This window comes from Festucalex cinctus, chromosome 13, assembly GCF_051991245.1.
Source record: "Festucalex cinctus isolate MCC-2025b chromosome 13, RoL_Fcin_1.0, whole genome shotgun sequence".
Classification (NCBI taxonomy): Eukaryota; Metazoa; Chordata; class Actinopteri; order Syngnathiformes; family Syngnathidae; genus Festucalex; species Festucalex cinctus.
Genome location: NC_135423.1, coordinates 4,681,036 through 4,701,868, shown reverse-complemented (window position 1 = coordinate 4,701,868; position 20,833 = coordinate 4,681,036). Strand labels below are relative to the sequence as shown.

The following is a 20,833-nucleotide window of genomic DNA, read 5'->3' as shown; positions in this document are numbered from 1 at the left end:
TAAAACGTATCACATTTAATATATTTTATTTCATCACAGTGGAGCGCACGCCCTGATGGCAGGGGAAGGCACAATATGCACTTATCTTCACAGGTAGGGAAAATATTATTTAAAAAAAAAAAAAAAAGTGTACAGTATGATATGTATTGAGTAGTAGTTGCAGCATTGCAGTCAGGTTACACATTTGAGTCAGACCAGTTCAGTTAACATATTCAACATGTGTACACTTCGAAACACATCATAAAATATCTGGAATAACACATTATGCACTTACAACATTAATATGAACAGAACATGACAATATTTGTATCTTCGGTTTGAAATGACAAATTTATCATTACTTTAAAAGTTTAGACAGTAGTTATAGGCACATTGATCAGTGGGATAAAAAATTAAAACCTGTATACAAACTAAACCGCATTAAATGAATGTTATGCATTGAAAAGCATATAAATTGACTGTAAAGTGACTATTGACTACTTTGAATTATATACATTTATTCAATATATATTACGTATATTTATTTCACAGAATAGAATCTATATATCAAAGTCCTGTTAGGTATGAAAGCAATTAGTAGTCTTGTAAATATAAACCAAGTATTAGCAAAAATGGGAATACATCTTGAACTATGTTTAAGGCAAGAGAGTAGGCGATGGCGGTCAGGGCTATTTGCTCGATTTCTCCACTTGCTTCTGCGTGTCGGCTCTGTCCTGAAACTTGTAGTCCTCCAGGATGGCCTGCGCCGTGTGCTTGCCCGTCCGCTTCACCACCGCTTTGACGCCCAGGTTGTCGATGTTGAAGGCGGCGACGCCCACGTTGATGGCCGAGTTGACGGCGTTATCCGTGGCCTGGCCGGCCGCCGCGCCGTACCTTTCGACGGGGGTAAGAGGTGGGCGGGGTGAAAGGTGGGACACGGGGAGGAATTAATAGGCAAAGATGCCATGCTGAGAGCGATTGGGGGAATGGGAACAAATATTGTGACATCATGCAGGATGTTGCCATTACGCCGACAAAACAGTGCAGCAACCCAGCAGAGCTACCACTGACTTCTGAATCTTATCAGTTTGCTGTGGTCCCTGGGTTCTGATCACGGTCGTCATGGTAATGAAAGCCGGGCTTGGCAATGGCCCTGCAAGTAGAGGGGTGAGGCGAGTGGGGCCTCATCTGCGTTAGATTTGACTGCCCCATCAATACCCGCTCATTTCAGTGAGTTAAAAAAAAAGAAAGAAAAAAAAAGTGGAACGTGAGATGTAATTGTTGGTCCTTGGTGTACTTTTTTCAAAAGCAAAGGGTAAAGCGTGGGGGGGGAAAAAAAAAAAAGTATCACGTCACGTGACTTGTAAGCCTGTTTAATGTGCCAATAGCACCTTTCAGCTATGATAAATTACCTTTATTGAGTATACGTGTCTGCTGCATTAATATAGGGATGAAAATGTGCTTAAATTAGCAGCAAACAGAGAATAAATGAAGGAAAACCTCACATTTTACCAGTACCCCTTATGTGTTGAATAGCACAGTAAATATACCAATGAAAAATAACTCAAACATCACTTTTGATAAATTAAAATAATTTAAGGCACTTTATCCCTTTTCACAAATGCATGTACTGATTTTGACCATCATTTGACAAAAAGGAGAAAATAAATTTGACACAAAAAAAAAAAGAATAGGATTCTGTCTGAGGCAGAGAGAAGAATGTTAAAGAAGCATTGATTTTCCACGAGTGATTTGCAATTGCGTAGACAAGCTGGATGCAAAGCGTTAATTCAATATCTGCGTTTTTGATGCTGAAAAATCATCACTTGATGCTGTTAGGTGGGTCAAAGAGGTTTTGAAGACCCCTAAATCTGCAAAGCAAATTGAAGACGGTGGAAAAAAAGGTGAGCGCCACACAAAAAAAAACAAAAAAAACCACACACACTCATGTAGCAGCAAGCATGATGGGACAAGACTGAAAGGAAGGCGGCCTACTTGTGTTTCACTGTGGTGACCGTCTCCGAGGCCACGCTCGTCGTGATGTTCTTGGCCGCCACTTCCAGACCTGTCCACATGGTGGCGAATCCTGGCCAATAAACATAAAAACAAAATTGACTCACTAATCTGCAATATAGTTCAGTTTGCCATTTTCTTAGCGATTATACAGTGCATCTTGAAAATGAATGAATAGTACAAAATAAACAATGATGCTTTTCAGCAACAAATCACAACAGGGACACACAAAGTTCTTTGTTTGAGTTAATTTCATAATAAAACAACAGAATAAATCTGATTACAATGTGTTTCATTGTTCAATGTTTATGGAAGGTTGGCAAGGTGAGCAATGAGTGAATGATTCCCAACACAGCCACTGTCTATGGAGCAGATGGCGACAGCCACCTCTGCTGGCACAAGTGGGAATGACAACAATAACGTTTGCCGCACGCTTCTGTTGGAAGGTGACATCCCGTCATCTGCTATATTGCTATTAATACCGATTTCAGACCATATCAGAAACAAAAAAGTAACACAAGAACTACCCCACTGAATAATTATAATATTATTCTAAAACACAACATATCCAGTCTTGATAGAACGATACGTTTGTTTTTTTTTCAGGGCGATGCTGATACCGATTATTAGTCATCAAGGAGGCTGATAACCGATATGTCAAGCCGCCGATATTCATTTGCAGTAAAAGAGAAAATAGCATTTAAAAAAAAAAAAAAAAAAAAACTTAAAAAAAAAAATTCTTTTAATTTTAAACATATAAACAATAGACAGGTTTGTTTAATTAAAAATTTTAACAGATATTGTAGGGAACTTTCAGGGCTAAATTCAAAACTAAGCAAGTAAATAAATAAATAAATAGTTTTCTACTGTAAATAATGTTTTCCAAAATTTCAGCAATTTATAGATATATTTTTTTTAACTATTATTATTTTTTTTATAAATTAAAAAATGTTGGGACTTCCCAGTCTTTGCAGTGAATAAATAAATAAATAGTTTTCTACTGTAAATAAAGTTTTCCAAAATTTCAACATAATTTCTAAATGTATTTATTTATTTTTTGTTTATTATTTTTTTTATAAATTAAAAAGTGTTGGGACTTCCCAGTGTCAGCAGTGACAAATGTATGCAAAATTAAATGTATCTAATTTTGGGTTTTCGACAGGATTCAAAAGATCTTCGCAGACAGTGAAAAATTGTCTGAATATGTTTGAAATGTCTTTGCAACAAGTAAAAAGTATCTGTGAACGTCTTACAAATCCTGATGAAAATCAAAATTTGCTATACGTTCGCAAGCATTCACGGCTCGGTGAGATTCCAGCTTTATCGGAGATTCCAGTTTTATCGGCCTTCAGATTTGTAAAAATGGCCGATGCAGATATTTGTCAACATGCCAGATATCGCCACCGATAATCGGCTATCGGTCAATCCCTAATATACACGACGCTACCTTGCACCCCGCTGGCGGCCACCACCATGGCCCCGTCGATGTTGGAACGCCCGTCCTTGTCTTTGCGCATCGACTCGGGAATGAGCTTGCCTCCGTGCTTCTTGACGTGCGGCGCCAGCTCCCGACCCACACAGCCGGCTATGGTGCACACGCCTTCCACTGCAGTGACACGTGAGTCAGTCAGTCAGTCAGTCAGTCAAAAAAAAAAAAAAAAAAAAAGATGACAAGCGGATGCGGATATTCTCACCTAGAAACTGGCTGACTTTGACAGCACCGCCAGTGGCCTGCTTGGCGACGTGGAGGCCTTTGGTGACGGTGGGGCTGACGTGGGCCGGCTTGTCCTCCGGCGTGATGTGCTCTCGCAGTTTGGACGCCCCCTTGTGGATGGCCTTGCCCGTCAACTCGGCTCCTTTGACCAGACCCCAGCTCAGCCAGGACGCGCCTGATAAATAAATGTTAACATTCTTCTTGTCATTTTTCTTAGGAAATTACACTGTCCCATCACTGGTGGACTATTTTTTTTTTTTTTAGAACAACTCGTAGGATACTCATGTTGTCCTTGGGGCTAATGAGTACCTGCTGGCACTTTTTTTTTTTTTTTTTTCCCAAGGATAATGCGCATTATTTACAGCAAAAAGGCACCTGTGTTTGCGGCATCTCATCTTGCTCCCTCCCTCCTCTATTAATTAGAGAGGAGAGGAAAACAAAATGGGATTGGAGGCAATTAACTTCAAAGAGGCTCGTTTACTCAAATCTGCAAGCAACTAATCATATTGTGCTCTGATTAGACGTCCCCTCAACCAAGAAAAATCGAGCTCATTACCGTGATAGCCAGTATTAGGGGTTATTGAAACCTTGATGTTTTAAAACCACGTCAAACTAGTAATTGGCCCATGCCCATTTACATAACTGACACAATCTTTGCCCTCCAGAATCAGGCCAGTCAGTGGATTGACGTCACCTGTCAGGATCCCGTTGGCCACCTTCTCGCTCCATTCGGGCAGATTCTTGTCATCATCTGCCGCCGCTGTCGCCTCCTCGGTCGGCTCCTCCGCGGGCGCCGCGATGGACACTTTGTTGCCGAGATTCACATGCTCGGCCGTCTCGTCTGCGTCCTGATGAAACAAACAAATGGCACGGCTAAAACCTTCAAACAAGCTCGACGTTCGTCTGCTTCCAACGCTGCCCGGAGAATAGCTCCCTTCATGGCGCGGCGCAACTTGTCACAAAGCTGCAATTGTTTACAAATAAATAACAGCTTCACATTGTGCAGAAAGCTTCAAATCTGCCAATTAAAGAACGAGAAAAGTGCCTACGCGCTGACGCCGGGTCAGCTCCATCGGCAAGAAGCCTCACATCCAAATTGACCTTGAGCGGCGGCCGAGGAGCTCGGCTCGTTCCAACAGCGGCTGATAAGAGCATTAGCGCCGTTTTAATGCTCAAATCCCGACAATGCTGAGGCAGAGCGAGCAAGGCTGGCTCACAACTCAAAACAAACTGTCAAAAAGTGTACTGAGGGACACTGCTGAGGTCACAAGATTTTCGAAATATATATATATATTTTTTGAAGGGAGTTCCCAGGTACCTTTGATAACATCAAAATACGCCACTATCGCTCGCAGGCGCTCTTAAGTCGCGTACCTACCTGCACTCTGAGGTCCGTCATCTGAGCCAGCAGATCCCGGAACAGCTCTCGGTCGGTGGCGGGCAGCTCTGACGATAGGACCACGCCCACAAAGTGTCCCGGGACCGGCGCCATCATGTCAGGGAACATGAAGACGCCGGTGTTGCACAGCAGGGCCGGCGAGCTTGCCGACATGAGCGGGTACAGCCAGTCGCACACCTGCCAGGAGACAATCTATTAAATGGCGTGGTGGGACGTAAAGTGCAAATATTTCATCACTTTACTGTACACATTTTTTTTTTCTGCCAACTTTTTACTTTTATGTTAAAAAAAAATCTTTCTGCTACTTATAGTGTTAAAAAACTTGTTACTTTTTTCACTGTGTGCAAATGATTGCATGGGGTAAAAAAAGGCACATTGAGAGAGGTCAAGAGGTCAAGTCAACCATAGCTGATTGATTGAAAACCTGGGGACATTTAAAATGAAAAACAAAAACTAAAACAAAACAAAACATACAAACATTAAACAGTGACACCTTACTGTGTTTTTTATTGTTGTCATGAGCTAATCGGGATGTAACAATATCCAAACATCACGATACGATATTATCACGATACGAAGCTCACGATATTGTGGTGAGGTTGGCGATATTTAAAAAAGGTCACAATATCGTTAAAAAAAAACAAAATAAAATAAAGAGCTCATACAAAAAAAGTACAATATTGTGCTTTTGTACATAAACCACCTACAATATCTAATAACAATATTGAGGCGCTTACTTGTTAATGCACACACACCGAGTTTCTCCACATATTGAATCGGTTCACAGGCATATTTCGTTCCCCCACATCTGACAATTAGCGTCGATTTTAAACATAGAAGGGCCAAAACATCCCCAATGAAAATGAAAGTACACTAAAAAACTCGCCACCAGAGGGTGCTAGAACTGCACAAATGGAAATCAACCTGACTTTTTTTTAACAGATGTGTTCCTTTTAAATTTAGTGAACATGACGACGATGATATTGTGGCAGTTTTAATATCACGATATTGCCCTTATCGTTACATCCCTATTAGCTAATGTAGTTTAGTTAGTCAGTTTACAACAATAGCACAGCTGGAGGAACTTGCTTTGATAACATAAAAGCCTGAGCCAATATTTTAAAAAAAATCTCTTCAGCATAAACACGAAGCAAGCTTATAAAATAGGGAAAATATTTTGTGTGTGGGGAAGTTTATTGCCACATGTCTATGATTACACACAACTTTTACTCATGTGACTCTCCACTGTGCTGCCACGCCGGGGGCACCTGGGAAATTCCCGCTTGAAAAGTCATTTATCGGTCTCAGTAGAAACGACTCTGTGGTTTACTGAATAGCTGCGCAGCATTACACTACATATTAATTTATGTGAAAATCTGATCGTTTAGTGACTTAATTACATCAGTCAGCTCACATGAGTTGTGAACACAGGACGAACACAACCATGCGCCAAAGAAATGGATGTAAATTATATAAACATGTTCCTAATAATGTTTCTAGCCAGGCATGATATTTGATCTCCCCCAACATCATAATTACCTGCAAAAACGCTGGTGGTCTATCAGGGCAATCATTGGTGAACTTGAGCAGCCGCAGGTAGCCCGGGTAGGAAGGGGCGCTCACGTGGCCCTCGGGGGTCACAAAGAATATCTGCACCCCTTGCGGGATGCACAGTAACTCTTCTGCATCCTCCCCCATGCTCTGTGGGGACGACGCAGTGCTGGACGTCCGGCTGTAGAATTCGTCACCCACCAGCGACAGCTCGCCCGTCTCGGTACCGTACGAGATGGAGAGGTGGCCGTCGGCCGCTTGGGGGGTGTACGCTGGCGGCTGGTCCCCGAGAGCCACGCCGCTGCATACAGGCGTACCCCCGGGGGGGCTTTTAGCTTGATTATCTTCAGCAGGGAGTTGCGGGTAGATGGCGTGCTCAGTACCAGCGGTGGTCTCCAGCACGGCGAGGCGCGTGGTGATGTTGTCCAGGGTGTCCTGCATCTTCCGCTGCATCTCCCGGGCCGACTCCCAGGAGCTCCCCACGCACTCGCTCCCATGCGAGGGCACGCTGATGGCCCTGAGGAGGTGCTTCCGCCCCTTCCCGTAAAGATCCAGGGCCTGATGCTTGTCTCCGGCTTCATCGGCCGACAGAGCCTTGTTGATGCACTCAAAGGCCCTCTTGTAGCCATCTTTGATCACCTCAAGTCTGGCCTGGTCGAATGCATCCTCTTTCGCCTTCTCCATGTCCTCTGAAATAAGACACTTATTAAATAACTGGATTCGGTCACAGACACGTCACATCATTTGATATGTTAAAAATAGTTATGAGGCACGGGATATTTAGCAGTCTGGTGTTTTTTTGTAGTGCAGTGTAGAAGCACATCTCTAGCAAAGTGTTTTTTTTTTTTAACTTTCTTTTTTTTAAACCAGTTTTCGGAGGATTTTTATTGACTATGACTTATCCAGCCCAAACTTTTCAAACTATTTACCTCACATTCTTCTTCTATGCACAATTGCACGTCGGCAGTTCTACAGAAAAAAATGTCAAAGACAAACCATTCGTCTGCGGCATTGGAGGACTTTTAACTCCGTAGGATTAGCTGACAGCTTTGTTTTCAGCTAGTTAGCGTTAGCTCCCCGTTAGGTCGTAACGGTAGTAACTTACCTCCCAACGTAGCAGCTGGTTAGCTAAGACCGCGGCTAACGTTTTAACGTGTAATTATATACGCCGGCACGAATATCACTTCCCGGGGGTTTGGGTAAATATATTTGGACCCTGACACAACAGCAAATCAATCAAGAGTCGTTGTGACGCAAATGAAATGTGTGGACTGGAGTGACACCGGCGTCCGCCTTGATATTATATTTTATTGTGAAGGTTTGCCTCAGACCGGAAATGGCAGTTCTGTGGCTAAGAAATATTTTGTGTTATTATATTTTTATTTCTTGCTTTTGGTTTGGTTTTGTTTGGTTTGGTTTCTTGCTCTTAAATAATCCCTAGCGTTTTTTAAATTCAGTAATACAGAGACGCGGCGTCACCGTAAATGTTGGTCTAGCAAAGTCAAGGGGAAAAAAAAACAAAAAAAACCCCCACAACAAGCACACATTTTAATTTGAAATTTTTTAACCAGAAGTCTACACTCGTTTGGTGACACGAACGTTACGTGACAATAAAAATCAATGCAGTTTCTTGGCTTTCACCACGAGATGGCAATGAATCAACGCTCTTGATTGTAAACGTTATACATAATCGCGTTAATTAATTGATTTTTCGCTAAAATATTCGACGATTGCCATTGCCAGGCAACAATTGCCATTGCCAGGCAACAATTGTTATTACTCAAATCAAGCTGTGTAGAAATGGGGAAAACCGGAAACGCGGACAATGAATGCACAAATTACTCTTGATTTTGTCCCCCACTGAGACAGATTCTAATGTCACAAATGTAAGTGTTTACTGTTACAAAGGGCAAGAAAAATATTTTTTTGTAACAACTACTGCTCCTGTGACTTTCAGGTGAAAGAGCCGAGCTAATTCACCTTCTTACGCTCACCTGTTACCTGGCATTGAAACGACCACTTCCTGTAGTAGAAAACGTCTCCGGTAAGTTCCGTAATAAATGATTACGTGCTCATTTTTTATTTTATTTTTTTTGCTGACAAAATACTGTACAAAACTTCTAAACTCCTTGTGTAAGTAAAATAAATGTTTGCTGAAGTCACAACATACAAGGTGCGTAATGGCCTTGTACGCCTGCAGGGGGCGTCAAATGCCAGCTCAAATGAATGTGAAATGAAGGAGAAATGTATTGTCTGCTTAGTTTTCTTTCCCCTTGAACAAAAGCAATTTATTACCCTTGTATATTTCTAGAATTATGTATGGAAGCTATTAAGTATCTGTATAATGACCATGATATTATTTATGATCAGCATTATGTTAGGCGAATCTCAGTAGTAAAAAAACAGTCTTTGTGATTAAGAGCGGTAGGTCCATAAGTCTTTTCTTATCATTTACTTGCCTTTCAGTTATTTATTTGTTTTTTACTAATGCCAACTCACAATGGAAAACCTTTCTCTTGCTTGTGGCAATGTTTTTCTTTTTTTTCCCAACGCGCATTGCATGCTACATTTTGAACTTGCATCAACTCTCCTGTTATACTGTAGGTCAAATAGATTTTAATCTAGGTACTGTATTTTTTGACAATTGCGTACCACAATTTGGCTAATTTATATACTGTAACACCAACAATTTAGGTATTCTTTTCCCATGACTTAGAAGGTAGGCTTGGTGAAGATTTGCCATTTTCTAGTCTCAATCAAACTACACTGTCAGAAACACTATCGTTCGAAAATCAAAAGCTAAGCAGAGCAGCATAAACACCTGGTAACGCTTTCATATTGTGAAACAAAATGCATAATATGTCTCCAAGCAGTGATTTTAACTGATTCAGCAAACATTTTTGAGCGAGGCGCAAGCATCCAAATTGTCAGAATCAGTATCATCTTTATTGACCAAGTATGCTAACAATGGTTCACACCTTCCTATTGTTGCCAAGTCGTGGCCCATTTGACAGAATGTAAGAATAAAATTTAGTTTAAAAAAAATAACTCTGAAAATGGGCTACATGTACTAAATGTTACATCTTTAAACGCTGTTTCAATTAGTTTGACATAGCACCAATAGTAGAGATAGACCGATAAGGTTTTTTCGGGCCCAATCAATACCAATACCAATTATTAGTAGTGAAGGATGCCGATAACCGATATTTGGAGCCAATATTCAAAAAGGGACATCAAAGTTTGGAAAAAATACAAACTCCAGCTCTTATCTTGTTTTTTTTTTTTTTTTTTTTTTAAATTTAAAGCATATGTTTATTGAGCAACTTTTAGGGTTAGTAAAATATTTTTAAGGTCCCCCCCCCCCAAAATCTTAGTCAATAGACAAGTTCTGGGATCTCCATGGCGCAGTAGCATGTTTTCAAAAGTTAAATAAAAACATTTTCTACACAAAATAAAAGTCTTCCAAAATTTCAAAATATCCAAAGTATAAAATTTTTACTTATCTTAGTTTTAATTTCAATCAAAAACAGAAGGTGCAGAGAGTTCCCAGGGTCGACAAAAATGAAAATAAAAACTTTTTTTTAAAGTTTACATTTGAATTAGTTCCCTAAAGTTAACACTTAAAAAAAAATGGATCTATTATCGGCCATATGATTCTTCAAAATGGCCGATGCCGATATTTCTCAAAATGCTGAATATCGGCGCCAATAATCGGCCCAGCCGATAATCGGTCTATCCCTACAATAGCGTACTGTTAGCGATGAACACCGCTAGCCAATGTTTGAGCTGCACAGTATTTGTTTAGACTTAGACTTAGACTTGACTTTATTGATCCCTTTGGGTTTGCAGAGTAGGCAGCGAGTAGACCACTAAGTAACAACAACCACCACCAAAATAGGTCCACTTGAGAATCACTGTATCAATACACATAAGACATTCGTCTCTCGAGTGGTGATTTACGACACCATCGCTCCTTTGTTGTTTCCCGTCGAGAGCGGCCGACTGCGTGCGACCGCCGCCGCCGCCGCCGCCGCCGCCGCCGCCGGTTCTTTTAAAGTGAAGCAGCCTGTCCGAATTACGCGACGCGAATGTTTCGATATCGCCTGGAATGAGCAGATGATGAATGAGCGATCATTGCGGTGACAAGTCTCTAATTGTGAACACATGCTCAGGGAAAGGAAGCGAATAATATGTCAAACTGCTGTTTGGTTTCATTTATCTGTGCGTGGAGAGGAAAGAGACACATTTTGCTGTATTTTCTACAAAAAATGTGGCCTCCACTCAATTTTGCAAAAAGATGATGAGACCTCAAATCAACTGTCACTGCTCATTGGTTAGCATTCGGGGCCTCTATGCGGCAGGGCAAACAAAATGTTCGGCCTTGGTCCGGGGGTTTCTCCTTCTTAAGTTATCGCGGGCAAATTTTGAACCCAGTACAATATGTCCCTGGTCCACGGTGTACGTACCTCAAATCTGTCCTGAAGTCATCAGGGAAAGGCTCCAGCTCACATGCGACCTTTATGAAGGGTTGGGTTAGGGGGTTTATGGATCATGTTCATACAGTATTTACTGAGAAATGAAGGAAAATATACAAAGTTGTGCTTGAAACACAGTTTAATTAAATGAGTGAACATACGAAACATATCAGAAGGAACGATAGCGCAGTAAAACCGGTCTGGCGATTCTGCTATTTTTAACAGTGACATCATCGTCCTCATAAATATTCCGCGGCTTTATGGGACAGATAAGTCAGAGGGGAAGATGAACGTCAGCAAAGAAGAAGAAGAAGAAAATAAAACTGTCCTGATGCTGAAATCTGTTTTCAATTGAGCTTTTTCTCAAATTTCCAATTGGTGTTGAGATGTTAAAACATTCATGCATGAGGAATCAGAAGATAGTAAGCTGCGTATATAAGTCAGATAAAATAGAACATGGTTGGAAAGCATCTTAAGTGTTCATTGTTGTGGATTTGTGATGTAATAGCTGTGGGCGCATCACGCATAATATTAATTAAACATTTGGGTCAAAAAGAAACCAATTTGGGTCAAAAAGGGCACTACTTGGGGCAATTTGACGCCACTTTCTGGATTTTGCACAAAACAAGCGCACTTTCTGAATCGTTTTACAGTCGCAAAACAATACAACCTTCTGAGATATTTTGTGCAAACAAAAACATAACAAAATTTGGTCAAATAACAGATGATACTATTTTCTCTTTACCCAGAAGCTTTGGACAAATCCGGGTCTTACTTTTTACTCAGTAATTAGCCCTGCGTCCTTTTCTCGGACCCATGTGTCCTGTTCAGGGTTTTTATTTTGTTTTGAGTTTTGTTTTTTTAAATTTAGTGAGTTTTAATTAGTTTTCAGGGTGGTTCTGTTAGTTTTTATTAATTTTTGTTCTTTAATAAATGCTTAGTTTTAGTTTAGTTAGTTTCAGTATTAGTTTTATTTTTTATTTATTTATTTATCTATTTATTTATTTATTTATTTATTTATTTATTTTAAAAAATTATTATTATTTTTTTATTAATGTGTATTACTTGTGCACAATATTTAAAAACCACCATGGGTGTGACATCATTATTCCGTTTATGTCAAAATAAATCTACTAAAAATCGCATTTAAAATCATCCCCAAAGGCTCATGCATTAAATTAATTACCAAAGACTAAAACGAAGGAAATTTTTGCAATAATTATAGTCAGTTTTATTTTTAGTTAGTTATATAAACATAAAATGTAGTTTCAGTTTTCTTTTTTTAAAAAGCATCTTCGTTTTTATTTTATTTCGTTAATGAAATTGTAGTTTTGAATTTTAGTTTTTTCGTTAGTTTTAGTTAACTAAAATAAACTTTAATAGCACCTGTTTTTTGACACCCTCTCCCTTCTTACTTTGACCATCTCCATGCCATTTTTTTTTTCCAAATGCCATTTTTAGCATATGTCGCGGGCCACAAAAAAATGGATGGCGGGCCGCAAATGGCCCCCGGGTCGTAGTTTGGACACCCCTGCTCTAGAGTGTTAAAAAAGTGTCCTCTTTCCCGCCCTGAAGATGCTTTCACACACAGGTGCCTGTTGCGTAACAAAAGTCATGTGATTTAACGGCGCTCCTGGACGCACAAACAGCATTTTCCTTACTCGGGTCCAACTTTGTCCTCACACTTTACTCACCACATTTGCAAATGTCTTCCAGCAGCAAATTCGTGGAAGGGAAATTCTTTGACTGGTGAAACAAAACAAAATAAAGAAAAGATGCCACTAGAAATGTATGATAATGGATGACCACAATGTGTCCCAACGGGGCCTCTTCAGGTTTTTTTTTTTTTTTTTTTCCTCGTGTGCGGTGAAACTAATAAAATTCAAAATATCACTGATATTTGAAACCCTACTAGTTGGAAACGTTAACCTTCTCTTGCAGAAAGACATCGAAACAACTCCCCCTTTCTTGAAACCCTACATAGAAACCCTTTTCCAGTATTTAAAACCCTATTGCAGATATGAAAATCTAATTCAAAACCTTTACATGAAACTCTAACCCAGGGATGTCCAAACTATGGCCCGGGGGCCATTTGCGGCCCGCCATACATTTTTGGGTGGCCCGCAGCAAAAACTAAATAATGCAGCTAATAATTCAGTTTCAGAAATAAAAATAGTTTCATCCACTTGTTGCTTAGTGTGAAGGTCCAATTTGTGAAAACATCACATTAAATTAATGGTTCTTAAGTGTGGTCAGTTTACTACCGATTGTTCTTGTTGTGGTTCAGAATGTCAAGTTGGGATTCAGCTGCTGCTCAGTGGAGAGGCGTATCTATTATAGTGGCACACAGGGGTCACTATTTGCCTTGTGACTGTTAGCAATTTTCAATAAGTAACTGTACATTATATCACCGACTTATAATTGCTTAATTGATTTTTACCATGTTTAACTCATTCACTGCCATTGACGGAAAAAGACGTCAAATGATGCAATTTTTGCTGGTCTGGCAATGAATGTGTTAATAAATAACTTAAAAAAAAATCAAAGTGGCCCTTGCAGCTTTCTATTTTTCTGTATGTGGCCCTTAGAGGAAATAGTGTGGACACCCCTGCTCTAACCCTACTTTTTACCTTTTTTCGCTTGTAGAGTATAACAGTACGGTCAAAATCTGATCTTCAAGCTACATTTTTTTTTGCCAGGTGGCTCAAAAAATTTAGCAGTACTTGTTTTTGCATTCACACTCCAGAGACCCAGTTCCATGTATATACAGCATTAAAGTCACTTTGCCATTGTCCGTGTCCCTTTTAAAACCACCAAGTTCATCAAGTTACGATAGCACAACGTTTGACCCAGAAAGATGATTTATGTTTTCTAAGGGGAATTGGTTGGAAAATCAAAACAAATTGCAATTTAACGCATTGTGTTCCAATTTAGTTCCACCTTGATGTTATCATATCATCTAAAGATGTTCCAAATAAAAGTGTGACGAAACATCAACGATATATCTTAGGTACTCCAGTGAGATGAATAATGTAAACAAAACAGAAATGAACATAATATCATGTATATGGTCTCTTTAATTTAGTTTATGAAACTTGGTTGAGAAAGCGGTCGACAAAGAGAAAGGAACTTTTATCAGCGTCCGGCCAGTAAAGCTGTCTCCCGCTTTTGTGATTTATGAGCAGAGTTCTTCCCGGCTACTTCCCCAAATGAAACGAGGATCTTCTGTCTGGAAAAACACTTTGTCCCCATGCTTGTTGCGACGTCTGCGCACACTTATGCTAAAAACATGAAATGAAGTCCGACTAATATGAAGCGCTCACACACCGGGATGCTCAAAACGAAAAGTTAGAAAGAGGATAAGTCACTACAGAAGTCAGGATGTTACGAAATTCCTGTGGGCGAGCTAACACACGTCAAGCTGCACTAAAATGAATTATGTTTGTCGTAAAATGAGATGTGCACCAACGTTGACTCTTTGGCTTTCTCGCAAGGTGTGTAGTCCGCTACTTTTGGACAATTTGACTATCAAAGCTTTTACATAAAGTGGTGTCTTGCCATACAAATAAGGGAGCTTAGCAGTTTTTCAACATACAAGCTATTGTTCAACTGATGTTTTGATTTAATGGCACCTGTTTTTCGATACCCTCCCTTCTTACTCTGACCATCTCCAAACATTTTTGTTTTGTTTATTTTATTTGAACTGAGTCAAATGCCATTTTTAGCATGGGCCACTGAAAAATGGACGGAGGGCCGCAAATGGCCCCCGGGTCGTAGTTTGGACACCACTCGTTTAGGGCTTCAAAATAGGGATTGAAATTTTGTTTTTTTTATGTAGGATTTCAGTTCGGATTTCAAATGAGGGTTTTTAACCCAGATTGGGGGTTTCAAGACAGGATTAGGTTTCCAAATTTGGGTTTGGGTTTCAAGTTGGGCTTTAAATGTGAGTTTTAAACCAGGTTGAAGGTTTGATGGCAGGCTTAGTGTTTTGAAATGACCTAATTACCTACCCTAATATCACTTCATGTACTTTTTGATGTGGTAAAAGTGTTTTGGAATCCGAGTCGTCAGCGGCGAGTACCTTACGTGACTCCTTAAAAACACGTGCAAGGCTGCATAAATCTCTAGTGCCTTTGTAATCAGCCAAATATCCGTTTCCAAGTCGGCGGCTTTTATGGACCGAGAGATGGAAAATGAAGTACGGCATCCATCGTTGGGCAGTTCTTTCCGGGCTGCTTCACATTAGAAAATATAGGTTTGCGTTTTATACAAACAGGATGATGTAACGACTCCCAGCTTTCCATGTTTTCCTCGACGGATGCGCCTGGACATCCAGTTCTCCTCTTTTTTTTTACATTTTACACTCTAACGTCAACATAAATCCAGAATGGCTTCCAACGGTTACTGTGTGTTTCTTTAACGGCTTCCTTATGATGCCGTTTGTACTCGACATAAATCAGCGTTGCCTTGGAGACTTTTAATGGCGCGGATAAATAACGGGAAAACCTGACATCGACAGAACCCATCGCGTTGCGCTTCCTGCCTTGTTTTATGTTCCGCTCCTTCAAGTTGGCGACGCAATTCGCCGCAAATTGAGGAAAATGGTTGTAGTTGGATCTTTAACATTCTTAACTGTCACACAAGTGTCATTCAGTTCATGCTTGCGACACTGAAGTCTTGTCAGCTAAAGGGGATACATTATCAAGTGTACTGCAACTTATGGAGCACTTTTTTCTAGGGATGTTCGATACCACTTTTTTTCAGACCGATACCGATACTCTGTACTCACCGATACCAATACCAACTGCCGATACCAGTAGTACATTTTGACAAATAAAAAAAAAATCACTAAAAGATATTTTTAAAACAAATATAATTAATATTTAATTTTGACAAAAAAACAGTACAATCACTTTTCAATAGTCTTAACGCTCAAAATAAAACGCAAAAATGCTCTTTTCGTTTAAGATTCACAATTTTGAAGTATTTCCAAACCGGTGAAGTTTTGGTGAAAAACTGCTGCAAGCTAGCGCCACTTACAGGCAAGGAGGACTCACTTAACGTCTTCCCCCTCTGCCATCGGTCGCTTGGGCTCGTCTGCGTCACGAGTACTCGAGTACTTGAAAAAAGGCTGGTATCGGCCCGATACCGATACCTAGTATCGGTACTCGCCAATCCCTACTTTTTTTCCATTCATTGCAATCGGGGAGACAATTTTACTTAAGTGTGTTTTTGAATTACAAATGAGGTCATGGAATGAATTTAACTTGTAAGTCAAGGTGCCACTGTACATGTATCAAGACTAACCAAAACCTTGGGACTGAGCACACTAGACCGTGGAGTAAAAAGTTAATCTATAATCTAGAAAACCAAATAGGATGTTGTAAAATAATGTGCACATTTCCAGTGTGTGAAAAGTCACGGTAATAAAGTTGTATTTTTTCCAATATTGTCATAAACTTTTGACTGCCACCTCCTTTACTGGGTCACCAAACGGCACGATCAAACCACAGGCTACACTTTTCAGCAGAGGCATAAGACAAGACCAACCCATAATAAGCGGCAGATTTCAGCAAGGGTCTAAAATATAGCGCATCAAGTCTGCTCTAAATTCTTCTTGATCATTTGGCGGGTATTTTCACCAAACTAAGTCACGGGTGTGTTATTAAGATGCCTGCAATTTTTCCAATTGTGAAAAATAATCCTCTTTTGAACTCGAGGTTAAATTTTACTATCACAAAAGTATGTGTTTTTGTCTCCGCAAAAATGTCCCATGGAGGATTCCTTGTATTCCAACTACTTTTTTGGCAGCTTCAAATGCTGCTGTTTATCTTCCCGCAGCTGCTGCAGTGTCGTCATCGGAGGACATTAAAAACAAATGATAGTTCTTCACAGAAGTTTTATCGCCGCCTTACACGACTTTATAACACTTGGATGTATCATAAACAGTTTGAACGTCGCGCTTGGACGCCCGCCACTTGGCAGCGCGTCTTTCTTCAAGCGCTGACTCGCGAGGAAACGCGTTCAACGTCTTACGCTTGCCAAGCCGTGTTCCGTCAGAGTGGCCATTTTGTTTGGACACCCGCGATCAACGGGCGAAACACTCATCACACTCTTCATTAGGTGCTCCTTTTAATGAGCTTCAATTTTCTATACATTTTCACCGTGATGTCAGTCTTACTATATCGGCTGGCAAAAGGCACACAATCGCTTTTGTACAATTGTAAACAAAGCCTTGTGTATATACATTTGACCAAGGCATATCGATTGAATACCGAATAAATAAAAACTTGAATGTAAAGCTGCTAAAATTAGTTGAACAACTCAAAATAATTCAATTACCCAAAAAAAATAAAAAAAATTGTAAAGAGTGCACTCTATGTTTGAACAAATCTGCCCAAATGCTCTCAGGCAACTACTGTATCATTCTCTGAAAAGGCAGAATATCGTATTAATAAAATGTTGCGGTCTTCATAGAGGTTTTTTTTTTTTTTTTTTTTTTTACCTCCACAGGGTTTGAGATAGAGAGCAATCATTTTTTTTAATAGGAAGGATGTGATTTGCGTGCCTTCACTTTATCACATCATCGCCTTAGAATTTCCAGGCGCAATAACTCAAAGCGACTTTCACCGCAAATATTTCTGAAATCATGAAACAAGATGAGCCGGCGGTTTAGCTTTTACATCTGTCAGCTTAAGGTCAGGCCAATTACAGATTATGCTTGAATCTGACAAGGTGCTCTTGATGATGCTTGTAACTTAAAAGTTGGAATTTTGATATGATATCACAGCACAGGTGTTTTACACAGCGTGCTTTGACGGTGCCAGGTAAAACACTTAATAAACAGTCTATTATGTTGTGTGATATACACCTAATAAAGTCATCACAGTTGCAGTGGTTTTGGCAAAAGAAAAATGGATGGAAAAAGAAAAAATAAGCTCAGATATACCAAATAAGTGCCGAGTGCAAATTGCGGCGAAAGAATAATTTGCTACAGTAATCATATACATTATTTATTATACATTAATGTCTTACCAACCACATTTCTATAGAACACAAAACGAAATAAATTACTGTCTCATGTTACACGTGAAGTGCATTCCCACTAGAGTTACAACATATGCTTCCTTTCCTGTAATGGAAGTCATTATACAACATCGGCAGCATACTGCAACTGTGTTGGTAGCCACGTAGCACCTGTATGTATTTGCTAAACAGGCAAAACTTGGCAAAACACGCCAACTGTGACACCACAGCATTGACATTCAGAGCTAATTTACTGTATTTTATTGTACAGTACGTTTAAATAATTATTGGCTTTTGGAATGTTATTAACTCGTTTGCTCCCAATGACGTGTAAATACGTTTTTTTATGTTTTAAGTGTCCCAAAGACATATTTATACGTTTTTTTGTTTTGTTTTGTTTTGATGTTAGAGCATACAGAAGGCTTTGATGCAGCCTCTCAACTGCAAAGAACGGTTGCAGAAATGGTAGTTATTACACAAACGGCCAGCAGGTGGCAGCAGAGCAAAGGAGATCAACCAGGGCCATCTAGGAAAAAAAGCTAAATTACTTTCAATTTTAAATCGATTTGTGAAAACCGATAAAACTTCTCTCTCTTCTAATGCTAATTGCTGCAAAACGGAGACAGATAGAAACATACTTTTTATTCCTGATGAAAGAAGAGACTGTAATCTTTCTTTTGGTAGGTTCCATGCTTTTATAGCAATTGAACACAAAATTCTGTGGGCCTTGCAAAATCAGTCAAAATCCAGTAAAACAGCCGGGAGCGAACGGGATTGCTTCTGTCAAAATGGCTGGGAGTGAATGAGTTAAGATGATCTTACGCGTCTTCTCAAGTCAGTGTGCTTGATGCTCCGCAGTTGCCGTGTAAAGTCTTCTTACCCATAGAAAACTTCACTTCTGACATTTTGTTTCTTACTTTGACGCTCTGATAGATACGCAACATAAAGAAATAATCAATTTATTGTAAGCAATAAATTAACATTCTTGGTTTCCAATAAAATACAGAATTTTTTTGTCCCCCAAAATATGCAGCAAGTCAATTTGACATAAACGTTTTTGGCCTAGCAAACGAACAAAACTAGCAGGAGCACTAATAATTTCAGTTGAGTTACGGCGGTCCCCAGTTGAGGTTTTGAGTACCAGCGAACATGTCGCCTGTCTGGTTTCACTTAGACAAGCGTCAGATCGCGTTGGAGGCGCCACATCCACAGAAATTTGAATCCGTGACTCAATCATTGATTGGAACAAGACTGCTGAGTTGTGCAGAAAAAAAAGAAAAAAGACAAAAAAAACACACAAACCAAATGGAAAATCCATTGGGTCTTCCAACAGATGTTTTTTCAATGCCCAGCAGTACAAAGAGTTAGCGGCTGCTGAAAGAATCCGTCGCCTATGAAGTTTTGAGACCATGTACGTATCAAAAATTCTGTACATATCGCAATGTAGTGCATACCAAGTACTAAGGCTGCACGATATTGGAAAAACATGTGATACGTTATATTGCTGAATAGAGCGATATTATTGTGATATTGAACTCATTCAATCCCAAAACGTGCAAAAACGTTTTTAAATGCTTTGTCCTTCCCTCCAAAAACATGTTTACACGTTTTTTTTTTTTTCTTTATGCAAGAGCATACAGAAGGCTTTGATGCAACTTCAGACATGAAGAGGTGGCTTAAAGCAATGGTAGTTATTAAAACGGCCAAAAGGTGGCAACAGAGTATAAGAGATCACCCAGGGCAATGTTGTAACAAGCTCTTTTTGCCATTGTTTTCACCAGGAATGTGAATATTGATGAAGCTTAGTCATATCCTAATGCTAATTGCTGTCAAACGGAAACGGATAGAAACATATTTTTTCTTCCTGATGAAAGAACAGACTAATCTTTTTTTTTTGTTGGTAGGTTCCATGTTTTTATAACAATAGAACAGAATATTCTGTGGGTCTTGCAAAATCAGTCAAAAATGGCTGCGAGTGAATGAGTTAACATGTACCTTAAGAAATTAGATTAGAAATTAGAATTATATTTTTTTCATGCGAGAAAATAAGCAAACCCGGTGTATTCTTAGTTAATTCATTGTAATTAATTGGGATAATGTTCAACTATTGGTTGGCGGTGCACATTTTAGTTAGTGTCTGAGTGGTCAAATGCAGATAAAAGCATAAAATACCACGTTAAACTTATTGCATGTTTTTGCGATATGCAAATTGCATGGGCCAATATCGCGTTATCAATAATTTTTCGATATATTGTGCAGCCTTACCAAGTACCACAAAGATGTGAAAGAGCAGTGGTACAACATTCCTTCCTTCCTTCCATAAAATTCCTCAATTTGAGCTCAAACGTTCTGAATCTGGGATTTCCTTTACCCGCCACAACACCGGGTTTCCAGTAGTCTTCTTTTACCGACATGTGTTTAAAACATCGTGATGGAAGCGGCATTAGAAGGTTGAGGTCATTTCCCATGTTTCCTCGCGATCGTGTTGCATTCTCAGCTGCCGTACGCGGGAGCATAGCTAGTTAGCCAGTTAGCTTCATCATGGGCTTCTTCAAGTCACCTGGAGAACAGTTTCCCACAATCAAATGTATTTGCTGTTGATTAATTCTATCCAAAGTGTACTTGCAACACCCAAAGCAAGCACGCAGACCTCACAGGCCTGCAGGCCAGTCCACT

General features: G+C 39.7%; 1 protein-coding gene and 1 long non-coding RNA gene across 5 annotated transcripts in view; one reads left to right on the top strand and one right to left on the bottom strand.

Annotated features, from left to right (window-relative positions):
- Nucleotides 1-9: 9 nt before the first annotated feature.
- On the bottom strand, nucleotides 10-7,948 carry spartb (spartin b). Of its 4 annotated transcripts, none has more exons than XM_077541765.1 (8): nucleotides 7,762-7,948; nucleotides 6,645-7,345; nucleotides 5,085-5,282; nucleotides 4,401-4,554; nucleotides 3,687-3,881; nucleotides 3,440-3,598; nucleotides 1,975-2,065; nucleotides 10-873 (listed from the first exon to the last, which is right to left on the bottom strand). In XM_077541765.1, exons 2-8 carry the CDS (start codon nucleotides 7,338-7,340, stop codon nucleotides 669-671), a joined length of 1,698 nt encoding a protein of 565 aa, XP_077397891.1. In that variant the 5' UTR covers nucleotides 7,341-7,345; nucleotides 7,762-7,948; the 3' UTR covers nucleotides 10-668. The 4 variants fall into 4 exon arrangements, with proteins under 4 accessions (XP_077397891.1, XP_077397892.1, XP_077397893.1 ...); XM_077541766.1 differs by lacking the exon at nucleotides 7,762-7,948 and adding an exon at nucleotides 7,586-7,605; XM_077541767.1 differs by lacking the exon at nucleotides 10-873 and adding an exon at nucleotides 880-1,132.
- A 326-nt stretch (nucleotides 7,949-8,274) lies between these two features.
- LOC144033185 (uncharacterized) overlaps nucleotides 8,275-20,833 on the top strand; it is a 37,583-nt gene continuing 25,024 nt past the window's right edge. Inside the window, exons 1-2 of the long non-coding RNA XR_013287901.1 lie at nucleotides 8,275-8,542; nucleotides 8,614-8,700. This is a non-coding gene — a long non-coding RNA (uncharacterized LOC144033185). The remainder of the gene's footprint in view (nucleotides 8,543-8,613; nucleotides 8,701-20,833) is intronic.